The 14,933-nt window shown below is 35.4% G+C and overlaps 1 protein-coding gene across 4 annotated transcripts in view; it reads left to right on the plus strand.

Moving 5' to 3' along the window:
- Sbf (SET domain binding factor) overlaps window positions 1–14,933 on the plus strand; it is a 125,196-nt gene that overhangs the window by 91,689 nt on the left and 18,574 nt on the right. For 2 of the 4 annotated variants that reach the window (XM_069840023.1, XM_069840025.1), the window contains 5 exons: window positions 3,923–4,142; window positions 7,105–7,250; window positions 10,642–10,777; window positions 11,738–11,923; window positions 14,412–14,628. In XM_069840023.1, the coding sequence (XP_069696124.1) occupies window positions 3,923–4,142; window positions 7,105–7,250; window positions 10,642–10,777; window positions 11,738–11,923; window positions 14,412–14,628 (905 nt within the window). The remainder of the gene's footprint in view (window positions 1–3,922; window positions 4,143–7,104; window positions 7,251–10,641; window positions 10,778–11,737; window positions 11,924–14,411; window positions 14,629–14,933) is intronic. The other 2 variants (XM_069840024.1, XM_069840026.1) reach the window with 2 other exon arrangements.

Raw genomic sequence — 14,933 nt, forward strand, 5'->3', positions numbered from 1 at the left:
GCAGGTTTTCTCCGAGTACTTCAGTTTCCTTTTCAATACCATTTCATCAATACTTCATCATCATTGCACCTTCATCTTGCTTCTGTGTTCTAGAAGATTTATTAAATAATGTAACATTATTTCTGGACTAGAGGTGGTCAGGGGTGGGCAAACTGTATCTCATAAAGGTTGGTATATTATGGTCTTGGAATTTTGAAACTAGCTTCTTTACCAATATTATGTTTACTTATATATTTTACGTAATTAATAACTTATATATTTTAGTTTTCTTTTGTATATTTCTTGTCTCTTGTTGCAATTTAAGGAACAGAGCTACATAAAGGAATTCAGAATCCTTCATGAATTGGTAGATATTATATTTATCTGTGGTGCAATGCAGAGAGTATTTAAATATAAAGCATGAAAAATTCTATATGTTTCTAAAATAATCAAAATCGCTGCATGAAATAATATTTCTTTGTCAGTTTTTAATAATATTACCATATTTATACTCGCGTAATAGACACACTTTTTTCCTTAATTTCTGGATTAAAAATCCAGGGTGCGTATTATATGAGGAAAAAATTTGCATCCCACGTGATAATCACAGTTGGTTTCGATATCAGCCATTCAAGTAATATTAAAATGATAGATTGTATGACTTCAAGAGCATTGATATATCGAACACTATAAAATGATCGATTGTATGACTTCAAGAGCATTGATATATCGAACACTATAAAATGATCGATTGTATGACTTCAAGAGCATTGATATATCGAACACTATAAAATGATCAATTGTGTGACTTCAAGAGCATTGATACGATATATTGAACACTTAAGCAGTAATAAGGTGAAGTGCGTAACATACAATGAATGAAAAATGTATCACAGTAATAATCACAAAATACAACTGAAGCAAGCAACACTACAAGAGACAACAATCAACATTAATGCTGCTCATAATAATCATATGGAAAGTTTCTGAACTATTAAAAAGAACCAATCACAGGCTATTTTTGCATTTTAAAAAGAACCAATAGTAATAAATTAACTATTTTTTTTTTTAATTTAAACATGAGAAGTGCATTCAACATGACGATTGTATATTACCACTGGGAGCAATTGAAAATGTAATGCATACATTATGCGGGAATTTCTTTTCCTTACATATTACTGTCAAAAATTGAGATACGTGCATTATGTGATGATGTCTGTTACAGTAAATACGGTAATTAAATTACATGTAATAAAATTATGAATCCCACATTCGTCCTGTGTCATGCAGTGGTTACCATGCTTGCATCTGGACTTTAGATATCAGCCAAGAGCAAAGCAAAAAGATCGGAGATATTGGATAAGGAAGTAAAGCCTGTAGCTCTTTATAATGTATTTACTGCACTTAAAAATTCAGTTGTTTATGACTGAAGATGAATAAAGGCAAGATTCTACATCCAATCCTGCTGTTAATCTGTTCTCGACTCTTGGTAACAGTGTTCTTATCCCTTTATACAAGATGGGGCAATGAAACTGGAAGATAGCAAAGTAATGTAGAACATTGAAAACGTTTGTTAATAATAAATATATTGGTAAGAAATTAAAACAGGATTTACAGTTCTGTTTTATAACGACAACAAAAAATTATTTCTTGAAAATAACACCTGAAAAATTATTTCTTGAAAATAACAACTGAACAATTTATTTCTTGAAAATAACATCTGTGAGGTGGTGTCCATTCAGATGCACACATTCCCGAAGTCGCGACCTCAAACTCTTCATTACGTTTCCAAGCATCTCCAATGGGATTGCAGCCCCTTCATCTCGAATTCGCTATTGTAAAGCTGGGATTGTCCTAGGTGGATTATTCTGGAAGACTTTTGTTTTCAGGTACCCCATAGGAAAAAAATCACAACTGATTAGGTCAGGGGACCAAGCGAGCCATGGGATATCCCCATACCTATAAATGACATGGTTTGGGAACAAAGCCCTCAAAGTGTCCATAGAGATTCGTACAGTATGGCACATAGCCTCATCCTATTGGAATAATGTGTGTTATTGACAGGAAAATGGACGAGTTGTGGAGTGAAAAAATTCTGCAACATTTCTACATAGCACTCCGCATTGAAAGCCTCATTTTCAAAAAAGAAGGTCCAGTGCGCACCATACTGTCACTTTTTGAGCATGGAGAGGCTTTTTGTGAAGGTCTCGAGGGATATTCTCACACCAATACCGGAAGTTAAGTGTTTATTAACATAACCGGTGAGATGGAAGTAAGCTTCATCACTTATCCAGACGTTGTTCATTAGATCTTCATCTTCATTTATTTGATTCAGCATTTCCTGACAAAATTGTTGTCGAATCTCATAATCCCGTTCATTCAGAGCCTGAACAATCTGAATTTTATAAGAATGGTAGTGAAGATCGTTGTGAAGAATTCTTCGGACAGACCTGTTACTTATTCCGAGAGCAGCAGAATGTCGATGGGCAGAGTGGTGCGAACTTCTCTCAAATCTCCTGCCTAACCCTCTTAATGTTTTCTGGTGTTCGCACTATTTTTTTACTCCCAACCTATTTTTTAGTTGTTGATGTACTCGCTTCAATCTTATCGCATGATTAGATGGTACTCGTCGATTACATGGAACATTGAAATTAATGTGGAATGTGCGCTGAGCTCGCACCAAACTTTTACCGTTTTGGTAATATGTTTTAACAGTGAAGGCACGCTTCTGAACCGTCCACCATTGCATTCTGACTAAACGGTAGAGTGTACAGGTCGTGCTAGAATAAATCCCTCTATCCCCACCCCTCTAAAGTCAGCTACAACCCTTCCTTACTTTCTTCCTATTTCACTGCCCCACCTTGTAGTATTCTTCCGTAAAAAATAATCAAATGTTATATCTTATCTTTGTAAGTTACTCAGTTTTTTAGTCTTTCATTAAATATGGCTGGTTTTTTTTGAAGCCCATTATTATTAATATTATTATTAGTAATGTAGTCTCTGTGTTCGTCTAAGAATAAAGTTTGCCCATCCCTAGTTTAGATAGTAATGTTTTAATAATCTGATTTAAAAGTGTGGCAAATTGAAAATGGAAACTTTGAAATAAATAAAATTTAAAACTAGCAAGCGTTTCATTTTTAATTCATACATTTTCTTTTTACTTTTCATAGCTTTTACGTGGGATAACATGTTTAGAGTGTATCACATCCAATTTCAGTCTGTTAATGATGTAATATTTATAAAATATATATTTGCCATTTTCTTTCTTCTGTTCATTATCTCCTCTTATTCTTCTTTCTTTCCTCTTTGTCTCTTTACCTTTTCTGCTCTCCTGGTCCCCCATTTCTCCTTCACCACCATAGTTTGATCTTGACGTTTAATTATTTCCAATATGTACAACCATCATATGGTCTTGTCAGGTACATCTATTTATGTGCTGTATGGGATAAATTAATTTTTAAATACCATTTTAGTGGCTACTAGGGAAGCTAGGAAAGATTTGTGCCCAGTGATAAGAAAGAAGATGAGAAAACTGAAAAATATGAATTAGGGCAGATTTGTTTCTTTTCTAGTTATCTTCTAACTTTATTTTTAGAATAATGACAGTGCGGTTTTCGAAAGAGTTTAATAAAAGAAATAGAATGATGCATGTTCTCTTAAAATAAATTTGTCACACTTTTGAAACAGATAATTTCTGTTTTTATAAAGTAAATATTATACACATCATTGTTAATTTTTTGACTATTAATGAAGAAAACGTAGTAATATTATAGCAAAAAAAAATAAATAAATTTTAATTAGCATTTCTAAACTGAGAAATACTGTAATATGTAATTGTTTGGAACTAAATTTTAATCTGCTGTATCGTTTGAAAACACAAGAAGCTGGCTGAGGTGAATCTTGTATTGTTACTTGTATGTATGAAAAGTTGCACGTGTTCCAGTGTATTTCCACGGTCTAGTGGAGGAAAGGGTCCAAAGAGCTTTGGGAGATGGGGTTCTCTGAAAGATCGTCGCCACAGCTCTCAAGGGTCACTCACAACACTCTCTGTACCCCACAGGGGGAACCCCCGCCACTCAGCGGATTCTGACTCTGGCACAGAATGTGTGCAGACCTTCCAGAGGGCTGCTCTCTACATTCTCGGCGAGAAAGCCCAGATGAAGGTGCAGTATAATTGAATAGATGTGATAACACAGTTCCAGTTTTTGAGCAGGTGATGAAATTAACGGTGGAGGATATTCATATGCAGAGTACTAAAGTACTTCTTTATGAATTCTCATCAATGTAAGTCGTAAATATCAACAAATATGATTACAGTAATGGTGTTCAGAGGAAAACATATTGTCATGTGTTATTTTGACAGACCCTTAGAATAACTAAATCACTTGAAATTTCTAGGTTGTATATTTTCTTATATACAGTTGAAGCCTGCTTTTACATTTCTGCAGTTAATGTTTTCTTGTCATTTACAACATTCCTTTTCTTGATCCCTTCAATTTTCGTATTATTATAATATATTTTTTCTCCTGTATGTACACTGTCATAATGTCAAGCTTTCCATAATTTACATTGTTTCTCCCAAAAGGAAGAAACAAAAATAGCGTCCACGCGAAAAATTGAACATAAAATTGCGATTGCCAACGTAAATTTACTATAAAAAGTTCTGTGACCACGCATTTTTATTATGAAGGATGTGATCACTGGTGAGGAACAAACTGTGGAGGGCATTCTTGACACCCATCTCCAGGATAATAGTGCTGGTACTATAGTCCCGATGCTGTTATTTCCGGCATGACTCCACCTCTTTGCTTACGTCTTAGAAAGTGAAGGCTCTATAAAGTCTAGGTAGGTAGTATCGTTCGCCATTTTTGTTCTTACGTTGCCGATCTACCATATGAGGAATCTATTTGCCACACTGTTAAACATTATCATGTCGTAGCTCCTATGATAATAAATCAAACGCAATGTAATTCAGCAAATAATTGAGCGGCAAATAACGTCTTCGTGTGCTTTCTGCGAACGCCAATGAAAGAGCTAAAATGGCAGGCGATTATATTAAGTATTTATTGAGCCTTAAGAAATGAATCAGCGAATCACAAGGTGCACACGTTTAAATGTAGCCGACCTGCAATACGATTGGCTGCCGGAAATTAGAGTGATGGGACTATAGTGGTGGAGATGTTGATAAAGATGATGATCATGGTAGTTATGATGACAGTGTTGGTATTCCCACAAGGGAAGATGTAGTGAGGAAAACAGCAGGACACACACTTTGGGAGAGAAAACGAAGTGAAGAAATTTCGTGAAAGAACTAGGAATTACACCCATGATTGATTTCCTACACAAATACAAGAACTAACTGGAAGAGCCATGTGGAAAGGATGCCGAGGAGCCGATAGCCAAAATCAATTTTAGTGTATTACCCTAATGGAAAACGATCTATTGGAAGACCTATGAAGCGATGGCAGGAAACCATAGAGACCACAACAGAGCACTAGGTCCAAGGCTTGACCGGATGATGATGATGATGATGATGATGATGATGATGATGATGATGATGATTATTTAAATATACTGGGAAGTATCTCACAATAAGTGTTTAAAGTGTCCTCAATTGCCTTGATTACACAAATCACATCATCGGACCATGGATCATTGAACAATGAAGATACTTCATGTGCTTGATTTCAGACATCACCTGCAGCAGGTCAATTAGTGCTACTAGTTGTTCCCGAGTATTTACGGGGTTCCAATACACACGAGCCTTTATATGAAATGCCAGCTGAAACAACATTATAAGTTACATTTGGTCAAATTTACAGGAGCTGAAAAATGTGTACACGTACAACGTTGTTCCAGGGTAGCAAACTTTTGGGTGGACAAATCTCACGTATTGCATTGATGGACAGTTGCAAGCCAAGGAGTATAGTAAGGTAACATGACATACACACGGAAACACGCCGAATGAAAATTTTGTAACTTACAACATTGTTCCAGCCAACGCTTCATATATCTCCACAAATAAAAATCAAGTGGCGTGATAATATGAACCTTTAACGATAGTCTATTCAGAAAAAAGCAAGTCCAGCACACATGCGTCAAGGTAGGAGTAACACAACGTGAAATGAGCAGTCATCTGATAAATTTCAGAACATCACATCTTCGAAAGGTGGTATACCAATGTAAACAAATGAAAGTAGACCTCTAAGTGCTCTGCCTGCTGCCTAATCTCCAGGTGGATAGATGGCAATTTGGTATTGCATAGTGTCAAAATTACTTGCCACTTGAGGACCCTATATTCCCTTACTTAAAATGATTGCCTAGACCTAATCAATCATCCCTAAAAAATCTGTACTTATTTCTGAAACACCTGTATTTTCAAGGCACAAGTATGTTTCTCGTTTCAGCTTCACAATTTTTCCAGTTTTCTTGGATCTTAAAAAAGGGAAATAAAAATATGAGAGAAAGTGCTGCAAATTAATAAATTACAATGGCTCTGAGATTGGACTGTAAAGAAAAATCACATAAATATGGAAGAAAAAAGCTATCTGAAACATTTTATAATTAAAATGGTTAATATATGTTAGTCAACAGTCCGAAGACCAGTTGAAACCTCATAAGTGATTCCAATAAGGCATCACTCATGGGAAGTATCTCACAGAAATTAATGGGGTAGGGTACCCAGTTCCTTTCTCCCCCCCCCCCCCCCCTCCCTCACCATTGCATACATCACTGACTGGTAACATAGTTCACTAATGAGACTTGAGATGTATGCAAACAATTCTTCCTCTCACACATATCGTCAGGTAAGATGTACTGCCTAATGATAGATAGATTCATCAGCCAGAACCTTAGTCAGAGGTAGTTGTTAATATAAACTTAAACTATTAAAAACAAAACCAAAAGAATTCTAATTTAAAGTAATAAATTCCGCCTTTCAGATGTCTTAACTCTACAAAGAAATTCTTACATGATCTGACTAATAGAGTTTAAGAAGAGCCTAAATGATGATCCTATACAGAATCATTCAAAAGCAATCAACTAGTCATTGCCCTTTAAACTGCTGTACATAAGATCTTATGTATATAAGGGAAGGTTTGTAATTTGGTTTCCTCTTTGTCACAGGGTGTGAAGGCAGATTCGGCACCGAAGACAGACTTCATCCCAGTGGAATATTATGACGTCCGTCACACCAAGGCTGCATTCAAGAAGCTGATGCGAGCGTGCATTCCCAGTTCACCAAATCCAGAACCTGAACAGAGCTTCCACAAGTGAGTGACAGCTTCTGCGTTTGCTTCTTAATGAGTTTTGGATCAATTTCAATTCTGACATTTACTAATTCTCCTTCTATTATTGAGTCATTAATAATATTTTTATTTCCTCGTGCAAAATATAAGGTAGAAGTGATATAATATATTAAATTATGAAGTTAAAGGTGCAGTGTTAGCTATATGAGCTAGTCTTCAATCTTGAAGATCCAAATTGAAATTTATCATGGAAAAAGACATTATTAAGTCAGATGTTAATAGATTACTCTAGTTTGTTCTGTCAGTATTCCTCCATTTCTCTTGTAATACGTAATCATTTATTCTTGATGCAATAAAGATGCACCTTTACATGGTGCACTGCAGGCAGCGTCTAAGATAAAATGTTATATACATGTTTGGTATGTTCATCCTACACAAGAATGCATGAATGCAGTTATGATATCAGTTTATCTAAATAACAAAAATACTAGAAAATAGTCCTGAACACAGACATAGAAAATACTTCATCAAAGAGTCATGTAATAAGAAAAAATGAAGAGTGATAAACTTTCATGGGACATATATCCGTTAATAGACCTAATATGTATTATTTCATTTCATTTATTATATTCCATAGATTTTACATGAGCAATGAAGCTTTAAGATGGTGGAACAAGTCAAAATTTTACAATATTACAATTACAATTATTACAATATTTTACAATCTTTAAAGTTTTACAATTTTGTAATTTTGTACAATTCTTTACAATTTTCTACAATTTTTTTTAATATTTTGGCGAGATGTAGTGAGATGAGGTGAGGCCCGAGGATTCGCCAAAAGATTACCCTGCATTTTCCTTTTGGTTGGGGAAAACCTTGGAAAAAACCCAACCAGATAATCAGACCAAAGGGGTGAAATGAAGTAAGGCCGAGGACTCGCCATGACCATCTGGCTTCAGTTCCACGGCTGGATATGATTGATATCTATAGTGTAGATTTATAGGCAAGAAAAGGAAACAGCCTAGCATATTTCATGTAAATATGAAAGCTTAACTTCACACGTTACAGTACATATTGAAACATTACAGAAGAATAACAGGTTGGGAAACTTTAAATCAAAGACCAGTACAATCCAGTATAGGCTACATGGATATTACAAAAACTTTGTTCAAACTAGTAAGAGCTGTAGAGCACCCAGATTCGAGATGACATTAATAATTTTTCGACATTGTTTGAACCTGTGTTGATTACCATTGAGACATGTGATATTTATTGCAGAACTTGCCAAATAAAATTAATTCTAATAAATTTCTTATAATTTTCTCATAAACAAGAAATCGTTGTTGTTCATATGGCTGTATGGAGAATTATTCCATTTTACTTCTGACATCCCAATAAAGTAAGGCTGAGTTTGTTTCTTTTTTATGTATACTGTTGAGCCCAGTGCAGTGTAGCAGAAGTCAGCATCCGTGTTGGAATTTGGGATATAGCAAATGGTGCATTCATTTGTAATCAAACAAGAAATCGTTTTCATAATTTAATTGAAATTTAATCTAATTGCGGAAACAGCATCATAATAGCCAAAATGTTACGCCTAACAACAAAATAATATCCTATACAAATTGATTCTTATTCTGAATTTCGGGAGTGCAGTTCAAAGATAGACATTTTTTTTAACTAACTTTTATTTACTGCACCTTGTGTATGTAAGAGAAAACCCTCTAACCTTCGAACCAATTAACATTCAACTAGATTTAGAAGAACCAGTTACAAAATCTGAAACTTCCAAACCTGTACTAAAAGCGCAGCATTAGAAGCTGTGAACAATAGATACCCACCAGAAGAATGGTTACATATCTACACAGATGGGCCTACTATCGATAACAACTCAGGATCAGGAATTACGTGTGCATTATTCTCATTTTATCAACCAGCAGGATATCATACAACAAATTCTGATGCCGAAATAATGGCTATTCATATCTCACTCCAACACCCACGATACAGAATAGATAAATTTCAAAATGCTGTCATTCTCTCTGATTCTAAAGCAGCATTATATGCAATAAATTCATATAAAATGATGTCAATCCAAATTAAAGAATGTCAGAAAATGATCCAACAACTTCAAAAACTACAGAAAAAAGTTCAATTGCAATGGATACCTGCACATTGCGGAATTGCTGGGAATGAAACTGCTGATTTTCTTGCCAAAAAAGGATCCAACTTAATTCAGAATACAAATACAAGTCTACCTTTTACATCCATGAAAATACTAATTAAAAACAAATATAAAATCAAGCAAAACCAAGCACTATGTAACAAAGCCAATGATAAAAATGGAGCATTTTAATAAAAAAGCAGAAATTATTCCAGAAATCCCACGTAAATCTGCAGTAGCAAAATTCAGACTGCTTACAGAACACGATTATTTGGCCAAACACTTGAATAAAATAGGAATTTACACGAACCCAAATTGTCATCTATGCAACAAAGAAGAAGAAATGACTGAATATCATCTACAAACCTGTGAAGTTCTACCTGATGGATCCACCACAGAGAAATATTGGAGAGTAAGAACACTAATGGCTTCATTGCCAAAGCCCAGCATTAGATAACAACTACTACGCATAAAAAAAAAAAAAAAAAAAAAAAAAAAAAAAAAAAAAAAAAAAAAGAATTTGGAAACAGAATCCACACAACTCACGCGAACAAAGCAAGTAAAGCGTGCACCCTGTGAAAGCAATGCAAAACTAGACCATAAAGAACGATAAAAAATAATGCCACCATGTGGTACCGCATTGCTATTGATTGAGATGCACCTATCGAATATGCCAGTATACTATTGATTATGGAAAGTCGGGTCGATATTTCGGGCTTCATTGTCACAAAATCCACTTGAAAATGATTCCTTAAAGCAGAATTTTCCTTAAAAGTGGCAATTAATTACTTTATTCTTATGGTAATTTGGCTGGGACTTAACAGATTAATTCCTAAAAAAAAAAAAAAAAAAAAAAAGAGGAACGCTAAAACAGATTAATTCCTAAAAAAAGAGGAACGCTAAAACAGGGTTTTACTGTATGCGCACATATTTCATGTGACTTAGGACCCTCCTCTTCCAGTTTTATTTCCTTCCTGAAGAAAGCTACACATTGGACTTTTTCTTTTAAAACAAAAACCATTGTTCTTGGCAGAGTTCGAACCTGCAGTGAATTGCTGCAGATGCAAGACCATTGAAATTGACATTAAAATTTTATTTTAGAAGTTCATTTCTGAGCATTGGGAGTACCTGTATTCATATTCCTTATTAATACAGCTTTATTTTATCTTATACCTTATTTTATAATGAATTCCATTTAACTATACATTTTCTTCTTGCTGGAAAATTATTAAGTATACTTCTTTCTTGTTGCAGATTGATAGAGAGTTCTGAGTGGCTGCAGCAGCTGCAGAACATCATGCAACTGGCAGGTGCGGTGGTGGATCTTCTGGATGTGCAGGGGTCTTCAGTCATGATCTGCTTAGAGGAAGGCTGGGACATTACAGCACAAGTATGTATATATAATGAAAACCCAGCAACAACTCAACCAGTTGGCTTTTCAGACTCAAGTTCAATTTCTGAAATGTCTTTTAAAAAATAATTATGGCAGGCGAAGACTTGCCACTAAATTCGAAGTTTGAGGGTTCAGATGCAACAGAGAGTGATGGATAAGGCGCAGTAAAAATATTTAACATAGGTGTACCCGAATATGTGATTAGTATTATGTTAACTCTTTGTGGCACAAATTAATTTTTTTATGTTTTTCATTTCATGGATCATAACAAAGCTTCGATCAATTTTTTTCAACATTTTAACTCTGTACACAATTTCAAAGCATAAATAGCACCTCTATGTATACTCAAGAGGTGGTTCCTTGGTGGAATATCTGTGCCATAAAATTTAGAAAGAAAGAAAATGGTGGTTCTTCTGAACAACCACTATGCTGCAAAGGGTTAAGAGGCGAACTAGAGTTGACGGCAATTGGAAAGGTGGTCATCTGCTAGCGTTTGTGTTGAGAGAGAGAGAGAGAGAGCAAGGCAGCATACAACATTGCCACATCGTATTTCACGTCCGTGTGCAATCATATAGCACTGGAGAGAATTTAAATTCTTAAAAGAAAATAATGACCTTAGCCATTGATTACTGTAAGCATGACACCAAATAAACCTTGATTCCGTGACTAACAATTCTTTGCACACCACATGTTTCTGCAGTCGTTTCTTGTAGGGATGGCAATGTTGCAGCCAGCACCATGATGGCTGGCAGCATTCTGTTGGTCAACGTTTTAAATAATTATACACCTTAAAAACTGTTTCCTGCATTTGCCTGTGCAGTACTTGTCTTTTTCAGTCTCTCCTTCCAGAATTGAAGAAGAAATCTTGTCTTACACAGTTACATACTTGTAGCTCTGGTATTACACATACATGATGCAGAATAACTTTTAAATACAGCATGTGCTTATGCTGTGCAGGTCTCTTCTGTGGCGCAGCTGTGCCTGGACCCCCACTACCGTACTCTGGATGGCTTCAGAGTGCTTGTGGAGAAGGAGTGGCTGGGCTTTGGACACAGGTTCAGCCACCGCAGCAATCTGGCCGCTACCTCTCAAGCCAGTGGCTTTGCTCCCACGTTCCTGCAGTTCTTGGATGTCGTACATCAAGTAAGATACAGTACTTATATGCATTACTTACTATTTGGTCATTACTAAGGCCGAAACATTGGAGTAATTTTATTGTGCCGTTACGTGGTTCAGTGTGGTTCAGACTTCAGTGTACAAGACCTGCATGGCCTCTGTTTGACAACAATATGAGACGTTGAAATATGGATAACAGGAGAGGGAGGATGCTAACTACATAACCTACAGGTATAATAATTGCCTGAAGGGTGTGATTTTATTTTTCATTTTCATTTCGTCGTGTTATTACAATTGTCAAAAACCCACATTTTGGCATTTTTGAAACTAAATGAATAATGAGTATCTAATAATAATAAGTTCTTGTATGCAAAGAATTTACTGAAACTGAAACTACAGGTGCATATTATATCAAGTTTTTATGTCATTTATTTGTATATCTGTGTTGGCTGCATTACAGTTCCCACTTTAAATAACTTCAGAAATTTTACGAAGAGTTTTGATTTTTCTGTTCTTCTGCAAGATATTTTTCATTTTCTCAGACACCTATCGCATCTTGACTGTTAAGTTTGCATGTAATATGATTTATTATTGAAATTTGGTCCACTAGTTCTGCTCCAGTCTTTTCCAAAAATTCATTTGAAGTGGGAAGAAATTAAAAATTTGATCCAATATATTTCAGTTGACCTTTAACAGTTGATTGACTCAGGAGTCTTTGAAAGATGTATATTGGAGTCGCATCACTGCTGTCAAATGTCATAGTACCATCCCATACACTGCTATACTATGACATACACTACTGTACTATGCTATACACTGCTATACCATGCCATAAAATGACATACACTACGTACTGTATCATGCCATAGACTGCTATAATATGACATACACTACTGTACTATGCTATACACTGCTATACCATGCCATAAAATGACATACACTACATACTGTACCATGCCATACACTGCTATACTATGACATACACTACTGTACTATGCTATACACTGCTATACCATGCCATAAAATGACATACACTACGTACTGTACCATGCCATAGACTGCTATACTATGACATACACTACTGTACTATGCTATACACTGCTATACCATGCCATAAAATGACATACACTACGTACTGTACCATGCCATAGACTGCTATACTATGACATACACTACTGTACTATGCTATACGACTGCTATACTATGACATACACTACTGTACTATGCTATACACTGCTATACCATGCCATAAAATGACATACACTACATACTGTACCATGCCATACACTGCTATACTATGACATACACTACGTACTGTACCATGCCATAGACTGCTATACTATGACATACACTACTGTACTATGCTATACACTGCTATACCATGCCATAAAATGACATACACTACGTACTGTACCATGCCATAGACTGCTATACTATGACATACACTACTGTACTATGCTATACACTGCTATACCATGCCATAAAATGACATACACTACGCACTGTACCATGCCATAGACTGCTATAATATGCCGTACACTACTATACCACGCCATACACTGCTATACCATGATATACACTACTGTAGCATTTTTTTATACCCATTTTTTGTTCCGATAAGTTTTGTTAATTTAATATTTTCTTTAAGTCCGTCATAAACTTATCTTATATTACAATGTGATGTTTTTATTTTATTTTACTAGATGAACGTTTTCGGTTTTATAAACCATCTTCAGATCACTGTTACCTGTATTGAATTCTTGTGTTGATATGCAATGGGTTACATTAACCATATTGTATTAAAAAGTAAAATATAAATATGAGATAAAACATTAATGAATATACATATTTAAAATGATGACATATTAAATTAAATTAATCTAAGTTGGAGGTTTTGCAGCATATACAGTCCTTTCAGATGCGAAACAATTATTTTCTTATGACTTTATACACAGTGACTTTCATGAGACTGCATTTACAAGTAGTTGTTTCATAATTATAAATCACTGAATTCGTTGGAAAAGATATGCAGCATCATGCTTGGATTTACGCAGCGCCCAGGACCAGTCTTGTGGTCAGAAACTACGCGAAAATTGTATTGTATTAACGTTATGAAAATAATTTCACAAAACAATTTTGATAACGTTATCTAGTTATATCAAAAAATGGGAGGGGGTTCTGTTTGACTGAAAATCTTTACTTATGGTATGGCGGAGATGTATCCTGTACTGAAGCCGGATGAGCCACAAGTGTGGTAGGGCGTTACGTTTACAGAATGATTAAGTAATACCAGCTTGAAAGTTGGAGGGGGGAGGGGTATCAGTATATCGGAGATGTAACTTCTCTCTCTCTCTCTCTCTCACTCCCTCTACTTTCTTCCCTCTGCTTCTTGCTATGCATGTGTGTGTGTGTGTGTGTGTGTGTGCTTGTGTGCACGCCCACAAATGAAAGATGTGTTGACATCACATAATATCTGTCAGAAATGTTACGGAATTATGTCTTATAATTGTTACAGATCCACAGACAGTTTCCACTGGCTTTTGAGTTCAATGACTACTTCCTTCGCTTCCTGGCTTATCACTCAGTGTCATGTCGGTTCCGCACCTTCCTCCTGGACTGCGAACTGGAGAGGGTGGAATATGGCATCGCAGCTGTGGAGGACAAGCGTGGTTCCCTAGCCTCACATCACAAGAGTGTGGACACAGGCTCAGATGATGAAGGGGTTTATCCAGGTACCTATTGATTGTAGTGTACAAACATCGTACTTTTATTAATTTTATAGACATTATGGTTCCGATAAGTCAATTAATAAGCTTTAAGTGATGAATTTTCCGTCTGTGGCTTATCTATTTCAAAACATTTATTTTAATTTGGTTTTGTTCACAAACGTTTTTTGTTCTACTTCGAGCATCTTCGGTCTTATAATTAGAACATAAGGTAAGTCAACACTTTAAATACATAAAAGACACGTAAATAATTGTATATGTGTTAGGTATAATTTACATGACATATAGTTAAAGTTTGCAAAAGTGGTCAG

This window comes from Periplaneta americana, chromosome 11, assembly GCF_040183065.1.
Source record: "Periplaneta americana isolate PAMFEO1 chromosome 11, P.americana_PAMFEO1_priV1, whole genome shotgun sequence".
In the NCBI taxonomy this organism is placed as follows: domain Eukaryota; kingdom Metazoa; phylum Arthropoda; class Insecta; order Blattodea; family Blattidae; genus Periplaneta; species Periplaneta americana.